This window comes from Macrobrachium nipponense, chromosome 40, assembly GCF_015104395.2.
Source record: "Macrobrachium nipponense isolate FS-2020 chromosome 40, ASM1510439v2, whole genome shotgun sequence".
Lineage (NCBI taxonomy): Eukaryota > Metazoa > Arthropoda > Malacostraca > Decapoda > Palaemonidae > Macrobrachium > Macrobrachium nipponense.
In genome coordinates this window covers 2,239,229-2,254,914 of record NC_061101.1, presented here as the reverse complement: position 1 = coordinate 2,254,914, position 15,686 = coordinate 2,239,229, and the positions used below count along the sequence as shown (strand labels likewise).

The following is a 15,686-nucleotide window of genomic DNA, read 5'->3' as shown; positions in this document are numbered from 1 at the left end:
TTTACTAGTTCCATTATTCCATTATGTATGCACTTGCTAAAGATAATGGACTTTATAGTGAAAGATAGAGGAGCTAGTTTTCATAGTCAAGGAACCGCAGATGGTATTCTTGACAGTTTCTGTGGCAAAAGGAGCACTACCATACTCTGCATAGCTGTTTAGTCAAAGACTTAAAAAACTCCAGTAGTATATATTCAGAGTTCAATAAGTTGACCTGAAAAGTTACATCTACAATCTATGCCAGATAACACTGTTGCTTTATATCTATGAACATCCCAAACCTACAAGATAATTTTTTAAAATTATGATCGATGTATTCGTATAAGCAATGTAAGTTTTATAAATAAAAATTCTCACTTTTCCCTTAAAAATCCGAGTCAACGATTTAAGGAAAATATTAATGAACACACTTCCTTTAACACATCAACACAAAGATTTAACAATGAATTATTCAGATAAGATATTCTTGAATTACATCAGTAAATTCAATAAAAACAGATTACTGATTACCTCTCATATTGCATCACCAATCCTATAGGATGAATGTCATCCAAAATTCTTCTTTATGCTTAGATACAAAGGATGATATGTTCATTCCTAGACACAAAGAACAGATTTTCAAATACTACTGAGACCAGAATAACACAAAAGTTGAAAAATGAGAAGACTTGTGAAACTTGGTTTCATAGGAAAATAATAATAAAAAGAAGATAACAAATCCTACTAAAATAGAGAAAAGTTTCTCTAAATCTTCCATTTTACCTAACTAGGGCAGTGGGTTATTCAACTATTGCACCTAATGACTAGAATAAACTCCAATTACAAGTATGTAATGTAGAACTTACTTATAATGCCTATACTATCTCCTTGGAACCCAGACAATAATTCTGACCCAGTAATTATAGGTCACAAGGTGATCCCTAAGTTATGTTAGTCTTCTTTAGATATGTCTGCTAAATTTGCTACGTTATCAAGTTCTTTCTTTAAAGAACCCAGAAAATAAAGGCCCTGGGAGAAACTTATAATAAGTATTGGAATACCAAAAAATTTACTTCATATCAGAAGTGTTGCCCAACAATGTCCTATAACACTATGCATTATGGCACAAAAAGGACACTTTAATCAATCAAATTATTTGGTAATGCTACTTGTAGTCCATCTTGAACATACGTACATTAAGGCTGGATACCTTAAGTGTTTTTTTATCCCCTTCTACCTCTTGTCCATTTTTCTATCCCCCTTCTACCTCTTGTCCAAGTCTTTTTGCAAGAAATTAATCATCTTTTGCAAGAATGTTTCTAAGGACAACCTATAATTCAGTACACCTTACAGATACTGATGAAAATGTAATGCAATTTTTCCTTTAGATAATGGGTACACTGGAATTAGTAAGTTATGAGGATGTTTCCTAAAAGTGTCTAGAAATAATAAATGAGTCAGCTTGCTGGGCTAACACTTTTCCCTTACATTAGTTAAACCTGTGGTACTATCAAGAGATAATTAATCTGCAAAGAGAGATATAAATAGAAATGGTTTTTTAGGAACTGACCTTTGCTTCTATATAAAAAGTACAACGTTTCTTGAGTCGAAATCCAGTTTGTAAGAATTCTTGTTCAAGTCACATATCAGACAAAGTACACCATGTCCTGTATCACCAAAAGACTTCTACAGAACTAACTTGAGTGATGACTAAAATCCTATGCAAGTAACCACCACTCTGTTTGCCTGTATAAATCAGTACCATACACCAGAACAATCTCTTTTGTACCTTACTAATGAAGAGTAGATTTAAGGCAGATACTGAATTGATTTTGCCAACTGAATATTGAAAGGTGTAACTCTGACTTTCCTCTTACCACTACGAAAACCAAAGGAACAAAGGTTCAAGTCCCAAGTTTTAAGGAAATACCCAAGAACTCAGTTTCACAAATGGTTCTATCTCTTTTTACTATGGGGTATGTATAACCCATTTAGGTAATACACTGGATACATACTTAATGCTTTCGATAGCAAAGTTAGTTAAGTTGGAAATGTCTAAACTATTTAGTCCAGTTTCAATCATTCATTCTGGATACCAATGCAAATCTTTAAGGAAATTTACTTGAATAAACTTATAATGTTCAGCCTGCCTTATCTATGAAAACAAAATGGTTATAAATGACAAGAAAATGTATTAGCTTCCATCACTTAATACATTATTATCTTCCCAAAGAAACTAAATTAGAAAAAGGTAAACAATTCTACTTTGGTATATAAAGACATTCTCCTTTTAACATGGAATCTATAATACATGTAAATGGAATATCACATCCAATTACTTACAGTTTGAAGACTGTGTCATATAACATCTAAGTGTGTTCAGCATTTATTGCATCATGGTTTATTCCTACTTCAAGAGTTTGATGTAGAACTTTGCATGGAATGCCTATTTTTCACAACCAGTGACAATCGCATTTACAAAAAAATTACTTAACCTGATTTGAACTCAAAAACGTGCAATTAGTCACACGCATAACAAAATAATCAACTTCCAGCATTTGATAAAACTAGTCTTCAGTACTGCTTCTGTACCCATTAGATCTTCTTGTTTGGCCTAAGGAACCCTGATGCTTTGCTGCTGCTCGGATGAAAGGCAGCGCTGCTACAACAAGAATCAGGAGAGCGAGACCGGGCCTGTATATACACCAAGCTCCTCCTATGATTACGAGGGAGGTAGACATACTCAATGTCAAATTTGCTGATCCCAGGCCCAGAGCTACAACGTCCCTTAAAAGTGGAGAGCATACAACTGCAAAAGAAAAAATTAGTTTCACTAAAGAATACTCAACATGAGATCAGTTGAAAATGAAAAAAAAGTAGATGTACTGTTAATATATTCCTAACTTAATTACGTAAATTAAAATTGTACCGACATCTACGGTCAAATAGAGCTTTGTTTCATCCACGAAAATTTTATTAGAAATAATTTTTTTGTACTGTTTTAACATAAACATTATTTTTTACATTTTCAATCTGATAAATAAATCATAAATATCATATCCTAAGATTCCTGTATCTTTAATTCAATGCAAAACACCTTTATCAGATCTTTTTATGCTCTTCCATAGACCTTTCCTGCCCCCCAAACAAGAACAACAACAAGTAGTTTGTAGGCTTCCTCCCTGAGTGAGCGAAAACAGAGGGATTGCTACTTATGAAAATATCAGAAACTTCACCAGGTCGGATAATCATAAAGGCACTGTCTAATCATGAACGTGCATACGTATTACTATAGACAGCAACAGGTATTACATGCTTGTCCTAATTCTTTAAATTTTGTGCTTATTAGAGATTTTATAAAACCCACTGGAACGATAAATGGTGGGAATAAGCTAAAAAATAAACTTAATAACTACAAGCTAGCTCTTCTTTCCCATTAAAACAATTCTGCTAATGCAAGATGAAACAAAAATACCAAATTTGTAACTAATTTGTATTTTTCATAACTAACAAACCTGAGGTCTTAACATTAGGATTTACTAGCGCCAAGCTGGAAAACCGGTGGAGTTAGAATTAAAAATTACACTTGTGAGATCCAGGGACTAATGGCATCTATACCAGGTCACGGGGCATGTATACCCAGAATGCCCACGGCTACTGTGACCCATCAGTTATTTTCCTACCGCCTTTAAGATAAGACCGGTGTGTTGCTGTCTATCTCATTTAAAGCCGGTTTTTTTCAGTTTGCCCGTTCTTTATCCATTTCATTTTTTATTTTTCATTCCTTTTCTTTCTCCAAGTGTGATCAGTGTGTGGTAAGAGTGTATACGTGGTATGATGGAGAATGTTTTTGCCTCAACATCGGGATCGTCTACCGCTTCGAAGAGGAGACAAAAGGAAATGCCCAGGAGTCAGTGGCTTCCCTTGTTCTAGGTTCCTAACCTCGGTGTCGACGGATCCTCATCCAACGTGTAGTAGGTGCAGGGAAAACGTATGTACGGTTACTAATCCGTGTTCTGTTTGTCGCGGTTGGTCGGTGGAACAGTGGAAGAAGTTCTATGGGAAAAGCCAATACAAAAGAAAGGGGGTGACGCCATCTTTGGATGACCAAACCTTACCGGCTTCTTTTGTATCGGTAATAAACCAGGCTGCTCCATATGTTTCTCCACCTGCTTTTGAATTGTCTCATACCCCTTCGGTTTCTCCTAGCGGTTCTGTATCGGAAACGTCAGGAGGGGCCTTGGGTAATTTTATGAATAATTTGCACTCTCCTTTGTTCCCAGCAAGTAGAGGGGGAGATCCGCCATCTTTGTTCCAGGCTCCTGCTACGCAAGCGCATAGGTTAGATGGTACGGTTTGGTGTCACAGGTCGGCCTAGGTATACCAGGCGTTTTACCCAACCTTGGGATGGTTTCTGCCTTGCGCATTATTAGTGACGTCCACGGGTTCCAGCAGGGTCCGGCAGCGCTGAATGTCCTCATCCCCCAGGCTTGCAATTTATGGAATTAATGCCGCTGCTTCTCCATCCCACTCAGTATTTACAGCGATGCAGAACGTGGGAGGTAATTTGGCAGCAAACGTGCGGTTACCAGCAGAAACCTCTCAGTCTCTCCCTACGAGAGCGATGACGTCACACATACGTCACACTCTGAGATGGCAGGCGTGATGACGTCACAGACCGATTCTCGGCCTTTTCGCTGCACCCAGACGCTAATACGCCTTCTGATCCGTCAATGCAAACTGTAATGCAGAAGTTACAGGATATAGAGGAGAGAATGAATAAGAGAGACAAAAAGAAAAAGTGTGATTCGCCTTCTTCGTCTTCTTCCTCTAGTTCGGCGTCATCGTCTAAGTCCGATAACGTCACGGCGAGCGCCAGTCAAGCGTTGGAGGAGGATTCGGGGAGGATTCCTAGCGGATCCTCGGCCAAGAGGAGAAGAATCAATTCTTCCTCTCCTTCGGACGAAGACTGTCATTTCCAAGTCAGCAAGAAGGTCGGAAAAATCAGTGGCTATTAAGCACAAGGTTGCCAGACGAAGCCGTTCGCAAGAGTCCGAACAAGCGAGAGAGGTGACGGCCGGCGAGCTAGCGGCCGAGGCGGAGTTGCCAGTTCGGATCGCAAAAACTGCGATTACCTCTGGTAAAATCGACGTTGGCGGCGAAAGGTGCAGCAGAGGATGGAATGCAGATCCCAGTTTCGCCCGTAAGGCCGTTCAAAATACGTACGTAGGAGGCGATAAGGCTCCTATTAAAAGTACAAAAAATAGAGAGTTGGCAACCTCGGCTATACGTTCGTGGAAGGCAGTGTCCGTCTGGATAGAAGGCCGAGGCCGGGCTCGCCGACGCTCGAAAACGATGCCAATGCTAATAAAGACGAATTTACCTCTGTCTTAAGGGAGCCTTCATCTTGGAGATCTAGACGAGATTCTCGCTCTAGATCCGTGAGCAGAGAAAGAGTGAGACGTTCTCGTTCCCCTGCTGACTATCTGGGATCGAGCCAACAGCGGCCAGCAAAGATCAAAGAGGGCCGCGGCCGTAGGGGCAGGCGGCCGTGGAATTCCGGGCCGTCTGTCAGAAGATAGAGGCGAGACAACATCTCTCGTGACGGAGAGTGGTACACTAGAGCCGGAGGAAGGAGAAAACCAAGAGTTTCTGGCCTCGTATGCAGAGGTTATTGATTTGATTCGTCAATTCAATAGCCTTTCGGAGAAGACAGAAACACCGGCCAGTATGCTTCCTCCTGGAATTGACATGGCGTTTGGACTAAAGAGGGATACCAAGGTGTCGTATGAATTGCCTTGTTCGAGTCATGCGGAATCGGTCTTGCAACACGTAAACGCAAAGATTGCAGGGAGGGATAATTCCTTAAGATCTAATAGATCATTTAAATTTATTCCCCCTCCAATGATAAAGCAAAGGAAATATTATACGACACCGAAGGTCCTTTGCTGTCTAGACAAATGAACCCTAATGTTGTAAGGTTAAGGCCTGGATTAACCTTGGATCAGGTTAAAATGGAGTGCCCTTCGATGACGTACCAAGAGGCTGCCCACGTTAGAAGCAACAGCTTCTTCTGTCTTTCAGGCTGCGTCCTGGTTAGACCTTTGGTCAACAGCAGTGGCGAAAATTGCATCCTCGGAAGCAACAAGGAAAGTAGTAGATGAACCATTGTTCATTAGATTACTACAGTCAGGGTCCAAGGCGATTGCGTACCTGACAAACGTAAGTGCCAATGTTTGGGCAAATATCCTGCTAATGAGGAGAGATGCAGCATTGGCTAGACTAAGCCGCAATGTGGATTTGGATTCCCTGTTAGCAATGAGGAATGGGGATATCTTGGAATCGCAACTACTGTTGCCAGAGGTCATACTGGAAGAAGCGATAGATAGAAGAAGGATGGACACTAACGATAGGTTGGTGCAACAGGCAGTTAGGAAAACCTCTAACAGTCAAACTATTCCTTTGGAGGGAAGACAACAGCAGATGTCTCGAAAGAAACCAGTGAGACATAGCATCCCTAATAGAGTCACAAGACCCTCTTCCCCAAAGAGGATAACTCATCGGCCCTTTCACATAGAAACAAACAGAGGAAGGGGGCAATAGGGGAAGGGGGAGAGGCTCAAGAAGATAGGATGGGCGCCTCCCATCACTCGGCCACACCAGTGGGGGGTGCCTGGCAAATCACTGGAAGGTGTGGCAGGAACTAGGGGCAGAGCAGTGGGTGGTGGATGTTCTCAGGATCGGGTATTTGATTCCGTTCGAGGTAAACCCGCCCCTGACAGATCAACCATTACCCCACGTCACTTATGCCCCACAAATCTCAGAAGGCCACTATTCTGCAGGACGAAGTGAAGAAAGAGATGGAAAAAGGAGCTGTGCAAACAAGTATGCAGTCCGACAAAAGGCTTCTACAGCAGGATTTCCTGGTACCCAAAGCCAACGGGGAGTGGAGGACAGTAATAGACCTGTCAACGCTGAATCTGTTTATAAGGAAAAACCAGTTTTCAAGATGGAAACTCCGAAAACGGTTCTACAAGCAGTCAGAATCGGAGACTTTATGCTGACAGTCGATCTAAAGGACGCATACTTTCAGATACCAGTCCATCAGTCTTCAAGGAAATTTTCTCCGCTTCAGTCTTGCAGGGAAAGCTTTCGAGTTCAAGGTCCTGTGCTTCGGATTGACAACGTCTCTCAAGTTTTTACAAGAGTGTTCACCCTCGTGTCGGCATGGGCGCACGCTCAGGGGATCCGGCGGTGATAAGATATCTGGACGATTGGTCTGGTGATAGCAAAGTCCAGGGAGAAATTACTCAGGGACAGGGCGGCCCTCCTGCAGCTTTGTCACAGCCTAGGTATTGTGGTGAATCAGCAGAATCGCAGCTAGATCCAAGTCAACGTTTGGAATATCTGGGAATGGTGATAGACACAACACAAGCCAAAGTATTCCCGACAGACCAAAGAGTACAGAAATGCAAACAAGTGGTGAATGCCTTTCTGGAAAGCAGACACAGCCAGCAAGACAGTGGCAGGTGGTGCTGGGAATCCTAACCTCCCTGGAGAAGCTAGTACCACAAAGGAAGGCTACACCTTCGGGTCCCTACAATGGAGGATGAAGGAGTTTTGGTCACCAATAGTAGATCACCCGTACGAGCAAATTCCCACCTTGTCGGCAGAAGTGAGGAAAGACGTTGCTGTGGTTGGGTGGAACGCCGACAATTCTGGACAGTGGGTGTCCCCCTTCAACAATCCTCCCCAGACCTCTTGCTGTTCTCGGATGCATCACTAGAAGGCTGGGGAGCCCATATGGAGGAGTTGATGGTGTCAGCAAAATGGAGTTGCAAGGACAGAGAACTCCATATAAACGTGCTGGAGTTGAAAGCAGCTTTCCTGGCTCTACAAGAATTCAGGGAGAGAGTAAAGGGACACTCGGTGGTATTGATGTCAGACAACACCACAGTAGTAGCTTATATAAACAAGCAAGGAGGCCTAGTTTCTCGGCAGTTACATGTGATGACAGTTCAACTTCACCAGTGGGCTATAGAGAACCTGGTAGACATCAAGGCCAGATATATTCCGGGAAAAAGAAACATAGTGGCCGACAAGTTGAGCCGCAGGGATCAGATTCTGGGAACGGAGTGGTCCCTACACCAAACAGGTAGTGGACAGGATGCTCATCCTGTTGTGGGAAGGACCGATCATAGACCTATTCGCAACAGGTACAACAAAAAGTTGGAAGTGTATTGTTCAGTAGTCCCGGACGCAGAGGCAGCAGCAGAAGATGCGCTACAACACCCCTGGGACAATCTGGACGTGTACGCATTTCCTCCATTTTGTCTAATCCGTCAGGTTCTGAACAGGGTAATGCGGTCTCAGAACCTCAAGATGACCCTGGTAGCCCCGTTATGGCCGAAAGCAGAGTGGTTTCCAGACCTACTGGAACTCCTAGTAGATGTGCCAAGAGAGTTACCTCCATGGAGCAACCTTCTGTGTCAGCCTCACGTGGAGAGGTACCACCAGTCGGTGAAGTCCCTATCGCTTCACGGGTGGAGACTGTCAAGTATCTCCTCCGAGAGCGAGGTTTTTTCGCAGAAAGCAGCAACTCAGATGGCAGGTAATATCAGAAAATCATCTGCGACAGTATTTACCAAGGAAGTGGAGTCAGCATACTGTGATTGGTGTCGTAGGGGGAACGTGTCTCCACTCTGGTACCACTATTCAGCAGTTAGCAGACTTTCTGATATATCTCAGAACAGAAAAACATATGTCTGTATCTGCAGTGAAGGGTACAGGGCTGCTCTAGCCTCAGTCTTACGAATGAAAGGAGTGGACATATCGTCTTCATGGGAGTTGGCCATGCTGATGAGGAGCTTTGAACAGTCATGCCCACCAAAGGAGCTAAAACCCCAGATTGGGATCTGACCAAGGTACTGAGTAGTCTGACAAAACCCCCTTACGAACCACTAAGGCAGTCCACGGATAGGAGCCTGACCTGAAGACAGTCTTCTTATTGGCCCTGGCTTCAACCAAAAGGGTGGGGGAGCTACATGGCCTCTCATATCTCATAAAGCACTCGAGAGGTTGGAGATCAATGGTGTGTGAGTTTGTCCCAGAATTCGTGGCAAAGACCCAAAATCCAACAATAGTAGACGGCAGATTCGACTCCTTTACCATACCTTCCTTGGCAGACTTTGTTGTAGACAACGACAAAGGCTGAAATGCTCCTGTGCCCCTTGTCAGGGCACTAAGGGAGTACTTAAAGAGAACAAGGCACCTCAGGCCGGGGTGCCAGAGGTTGTTCGTAAGTAACAGGACGGAACAAGAAGGAAAAGTGTCCAAGAATACAATATCATTTTGGCTAAGGGAGACAATCAGAAATGCTTATACTGCAGAAGACAGAGGGTCAGATAGCCAGGTGGGAGCTAGAGCTCATGACATCAGGGGTGTGAGTGCTTTCCCTAGCATTTAAGAAGAACATGTTCTGTGGATAAAATTCTGAAAGCTGGCGTGTGGAAGTCGCCAAACAACTTTCACCTCATTTTATTTGAAAGATGTTGCCCATAGATCCTTGGACACAACCTTTTTCCTTGGGTGGGCGTGGTGGCGGCCCAACAAGTGATATAGTTCATCCAGTGCCCCGGCCTGGCGGGTCAGTTTGCGTCTAGTCTAAGATGAAGGTATGAAAGTAGAATGAATGGGATGACTGGTCTTTTTTCTTTACTACTTTCTTCCTACTCCTTTAACTACGGGCAATATGAAGGAGAGTACCGTCATGTGCTGGAAACGGACTAGATGCAGGTGAGATGGTCAGCCATACTGTGAAGCTATCTTAGCTGATGATATACTTTTCCAGTAGCAACAACACACCCCTCTGGATAATAAGGAAAGAGGGGTGAAGGTGGATCCAGTCGCAAGGGACAAGAGTAAAACAGTAGAATGGTATCTACACCCAGTGGGAGGAAACCAATAGATCCGCTTATATCTTTGGTCCTAGGTTCATTGTCCATTCTCTAGAATTTCCCTATATATTCGGAAATGGATAAGGTGGCAAACTTCCAGTCAGTTGTAGAGACTTACCTCCCTCCAATAGTAAGTCTATCCTAATTTTGTTAAGACCGAAGGTTTGTTTCGTGTATGAACAAATACCAAATTTGTAACTAATTTTGTATTTTTTCATAACTAACAAACCTGAGGTCTTAACAGTTAAAGGCCCACCTCGAACCACCCTCTAGCAGTCTAAACTGGGTTAGAAATATAACTGATGGGTAACACACTAAAAACAGAAACATACACTGTCCACAACTCACCTAATGAGTGAACAATATTCGAAACACATACAATCCAAGAAACATGATGAACCATCCACCTAGTCGCAAGCTCCAGGTCAAAACCGATTCTGTGCGTGCTCTGACGAGAACATTTCTTCCACCGTGCGTTTACCCGAATCCGACATGACTTCATAATCCCTTCCAGTGCTTGTGACAAATGGATGCAGTGTCTCACCAATCTGCTGCCCAATAATGCTCACCTGTGGAACAGAAGGCTATCAAGTTACAATATATTTGCCATTATTACTATAATCATAAGAATTATGAAAATTTTACCTAGCTTATCCAGGGTGATTTTCCCTGAATTTTTTGTTTTTGTTAAACAGTTAAACAACGGTTAAAACCGGAACAAAACATGGTTGAAGAATGAGACATTCATTCTGTACCTACAGTGGGTATATAAAGGCTATGCATACTAGTACTCTATGCAGCAAAAACTTGGGCAACAACAAGAAAAATACATACCTTGAGAAGGAGCAAATGAAGTAGTGCGAATATTTTATTAAGAAAGAATTGGTGGAGTAATGTAGTATCAAGAGGCTGGCAAAAAGACTAAGACCTCCAAGAGCACTTACTATGGGGGTAGCAGGATTAAGAAGCTTGTAGTAAGGCCCAGAAAATCATGGAAAAAGGGATAAATATACTAGACTTAGTCCCAATATGAGCTGATGGAAAGAGGCCACACAAAGGAAATACCACAAAAGAAAGCAAATCTAGCAAGCACTTAGAATAAACTTGCTTGATCCTGTGATTTCAGGATAATGAGTCAATGTTTACTCAGAATGAGTTCATTATGAGTACTGCTTTCACTCACCAAATGTCATACATCAAGCAATATGGATTCTAGACTAGTCAAGACCAACAGAAACCAGTTACATTGCCTATGTAAGAAATGGTTGATAATTTACCAACATTTATAACAAGTACTATATTACGTAACATGTTTTCTTACCACTTCTCCAGCTCTGCCTGCAAAATAAAACTGAATTCTAAGATCGCCGATATCGGGATTATAAATATCCTGAGTGATATAATACATTCCTCCATGCAGCTTCACATCCCCTCCCTCCGGTTGCTCATCTCCCGAAAAGGCAGCGAAATCCACAAAACTCTCTTTAATAGCTGGACTCAAGTAATATTCACCAACTTTTGCATTCTCCGCTGTCTGCACAATTGTTGGCACCGGTATAGTCCTGGAAGTGAGATAAACCAGAAATTTAAGACCACCAAGTTCTTTTAAACATGTAACAAAATGGCAAAAAATATCAAAGGGTTAAAAAGGGAACATAAAAATATCTTTGATGTTATACAGCATGTAAAATTTAAAAAACAGATGGTTAACTTACGTTGGGTTCTCGTGGCCCCATGGAATGTTGAATGCTGAGCTGTCTACCACCTTATCACGCCATGCAAATGAATAGCTATACGATGTGTCTGACGGCATTTCTGGAGTATCTTCGGGTCTCCTAGGAAGAGATATGCCCAGAATTAATCTTTCCATAAAATACGGAGAATCTGTGATCTTTTCCTGCCATTCCATCACAAGACTATAAAGCATGTGGAAAATTTTATGCATAAAAATTCACACAAAGTAGCATTATTCATTGCACACAGTACTGTAAATATTAATACGTCCATTCACTATTGCTCTCTTAATTTCTGATAAGCAGAAGATAAAGGTGACAGAAAAGCTAATACGTAATTGTGTTCTACCAAATAGATTTACTTACAAGGATGACTCTTCCTCAATCCACTGATACATCTGAACTCTACGTTTTAGTCTAATGGCACTTATTTCCACGCCATAATAATCATCTGTGAGCAGGGGCAAGACAGATATGGGTCCCCATACATGAACTAGCTGGTAAGAGAAAGAAATATTTAATAACAAACTTGTAATTAACTTAGACTCAACACCTACTAGACCTAGAAGCTCAACACCCTTAAATATTAACAGAAAAAAAGTACTGTTTCAAGAACACATACCAGACCATTTTACATATACATAAGCATAAAAGAAGATACGCAATTCCTATGAGCTAAGACCAACAACAAAGTGGAGGAAGACCTCTTTCACTATGATCTCTACCAACACCTCCCTTCAGTATACTACTTTACTTTGCTCTTGAAGAAAAGAACTCATGCATAAGGCATTACGTACAGTTGTTTGCTTTCACCAAATCATAAATAAGGGATTTAGACACACTCGCCCCAGGTTCTATACCGACACCTTTTATCTAGGTGAGCGAGTCAGGACTTCTGACATGTCCAATTTAGCAGTTCTCTGGTATCATAGCAATATTTTTGTACTAGAAATAGTGCTAAAGAGGACACATTTCACGGAGCGACACGGCTGAGCCCAGAAATATATATATTTCACATGTTCTCCTTTTTGGAAATCCCCAAAACACATCACGTTTTGTGAAAAAGAAAGACCTCTCACTCAATGCTGGTTAGTGCATGTACATAGAATAATACATACAAGTCTTCCAGAGGGAAATGTGTGTTTTTTTTTTTAGCTATTTTCAACTCTGAGCTCTCAGGCTAGCAATAATTTATTTCTGGAGTGTAGATTCTAAAATATTTCCATCTTCATCTAGCATTTTCAATATCTTGGTGCTAAGTTATGCGGAAGAAAAAATTTTCAGTGAATTTTTAATTTAGATACTTCAGTTATTCTGTGGTGATTCGCTAGTACTATTAAGAAAGAAAAGGATTTCTGGGTATCAATAAGTCCAAGGCTGCTCTTTTTTTCTTGTCTGCAAGATTACTTTCCCTTTCGTGTTGAAGTCTCCTCTTTTGTAAGTAATTAGTCTTACCTCATACTCAGTACTTCTTTCTTCTGATTGACCTAATTTAGTTTTATATCCATGTTTTCTAGGTTTCTGAAATGTGAGTATGAGTAACACATTACAAAAGAGGGGAGTTGAGAACCCTGTGGAGATAGATGGATAGACCTTAGATGAGGCAGAGCAGTTCTGTTACCTTGGAGGTACACTGATCTGTGAGAGCATAGTAAGGAAAAAAAAAAAAAGTATCTAAAGCACAGATGAAATGGCGAGAGACAGCTAACCTGCTGGTAAATAAAGCAGCCATTAGTTAAAACAGGAAACACGAATGGTACATGAGGACCATGATACCGTATGGAGTAAGATGACTTTTATTTTTTATAAGGTCTGACCATAGAATGTTAACATTCACCGCCAAAATAGGGTGGGAAGACTTTATAATGAAAGAAGAATTGGTGGAGAGATGTGGTAACAAAACAGATCTTGAGGACTGAGATGTTCTGACATGTGACAAGGAATGAGCATGACCGGAGGAAGGCCCAGAAAAACATAGAATAAGGGGATAGCTGAAAACATTGACATGACAGGGGTTTTAGCAGAAAGTTTACAGAACAGAAATTAGCATAAATAACTACAATTTCAACTCCAAAGAAATGGAAGACAATGTATGTACAAACATTTATGACAATAGTAATGATATCCTTGGAATCAAAGTCAGTCTATTGCTCCCATATCTGTATTTATACTTCCTCCCAACCAATCACCAGAAGAGTAGACATGTTTAATTCCCTCCATCCCCAAAAGGTAATGGCATAATGCTTAAGAGTTGCAACTCTTGCATGGAAATTGACAACACGAACCCCAATTTGGAGATCTGAACACATGACCCGCAATTTACTAGGCGAATATTATGTACAGTGAGCTTCAGAGTACATACAGCATAAATGCAGTAAAACTGCATGTGCTGTGAAATCATAGTGGACCTACTTCAACCACATCACAGATATATCTATCCAGTCTCTAGTTAATTTGCATAAAATTTCCTTTTTAATCTTTGCAAAATTAGAACTGTATGCTGTAATTTTGTTTCAGGCATAAAAACACAAGAAGAAATGAAACAAACAATTGTAAGCTAAGAACTACTGTGAATTCTAAAGAACTTACCTTACCATTATTTTCTTCTAAAACTGCTGATGAACTCTGTACTCGAACAACTGAATTATAACCTTCATCTAGACTGCGAGATGTCTGAACAGCGCGGCCCTTGAACGGAAAAATTTTGTTTTATTCAAGACAGAAAAGTAGAATAATAATATATATTCTTCTGATAATTATATTTCATGATTTAATTATTATTCAATCTAATTAAATCATTAGCATCTACTATTGTCCTTTTTGCGTAAGTACTGTGCACTAAATAAACTACTTCAATCTTTATCATCATCCCATTAATTCCTCTTACCTATTGTACACATTACACATTTCCATAAAGCCCAAAACAAACACTATTCTTTCTGTCTCATCTCTGCTCAACAAGATTTTTCAATTATTTGTTCCTTTGCAAACTTCTTCTTTACATACAACATTATGTTCTCTATTCTTGCCAATATTTCCATCACTCCATAGTCATCACTGCTCTCACATGCTACATAAATCAAATTCTTTTCTTACATTTTATAGTTTGTTCAGGGAATGTCTGTTTAAAGGCTGTGATATTGAGAGCCATTGAATCTATAAACTTACTCAAACCTGTCCTGACTTAAGATTTTTTAGCTTTACAACTAAAATGGCCATAATTTTCACCATCATAACAGGAGATATATTCTCACCTCATTCCAGAAGAGGAGGCCACTCCCAACTAATATGAGCACCACTCCAATAATTACGGCTGGGAGTGATTCCCGGACCTGGTCACCAACAGGTCGCCGTACATACTGCATTGTGCGTCCTACTGTGGTACGGCCTCCTGAATTTTCAGGTTGCTGCTGCATATGCTAAGTAGAAAAATAAAAAAGTTTCTTGTCAATACTGTATGTCACAGATTTTTAACACAAAATAATCAGACAACAAATGTTTATGCAAATAACATAAATGAACAAAATTAAATGGATATACAAAAAAGTGGTTCTCTAACTATAAGGTTTTAACACCAAAATGACATTTTCAAAAATACCATCTTGAATTTTTCCCAGTTAGAAGAATTAGCTTAATGAATCACTACACATCAGAATTAAAATTCCTCTGATCTTAGGCCTTCCTACTCCTTGGACTATTAGTATGGCTCATACCTGTACCCATCAGTAATATCTGACATATCTCATAAATTTCAGTAATTACAAAGATGAGATGTCTACCATTCAAGCTCTGTTTGACATCCAAGAAATTTAACCTGAAGATATTTAAGGCAAACTAGGTTAAGTATCAACCCCATGCCCAGATATGGACCTGGTGCCACAGGTTAGTTTAGGGAAAGTTAGATTAAGATATATAGTACATATATACAAGTATTTATACAGGTATTTTACAATGTGACTGATATGGCACACCAGATTAGGTTAGGTTTTGCCAGCCGGGTCTAGGTACAGAACAAGCA

General features: G+C 40.6%; 1 protein-coding gene across 1 annotated transcript in view; it reads right to left on the bottom strand.

Annotated features, from left to right (window-relative positions):
- Positions 1-2,501: 2,501 nt before the first annotated feature.
- Positions 2,502-15,686, bottom strand: part of LOC135211854 (transmembrane protein 43 homolog) — a 15,509-nt gene continuing 2,324 nt past the window's right edge. The window contains 9 exon segments of the mRNA XM_064245067.1: positions 2,502-2,788; positions 10,284-10,313; positions 10,316-10,363; positions 10,366-10,504; positions 11,257-11,497; positions 11,651-11,770; positions 12,035-12,165; positions 14,258-14,356; positions 14,923-15,087. Of these exon segments, the coding sequence (XP_064101137.1) occupies positions 2,547-2,788; positions 10,284-10,313; positions 10,316-10,363; positions 10,366-10,504; positions 11,257-11,497; positions 11,651-11,770; positions 12,035-12,165; positions 14,258-14,356; positions 14,923-15,087 (1,215 nt within the window). The 3' untranslated portion in view covers positions 2,502-2,546.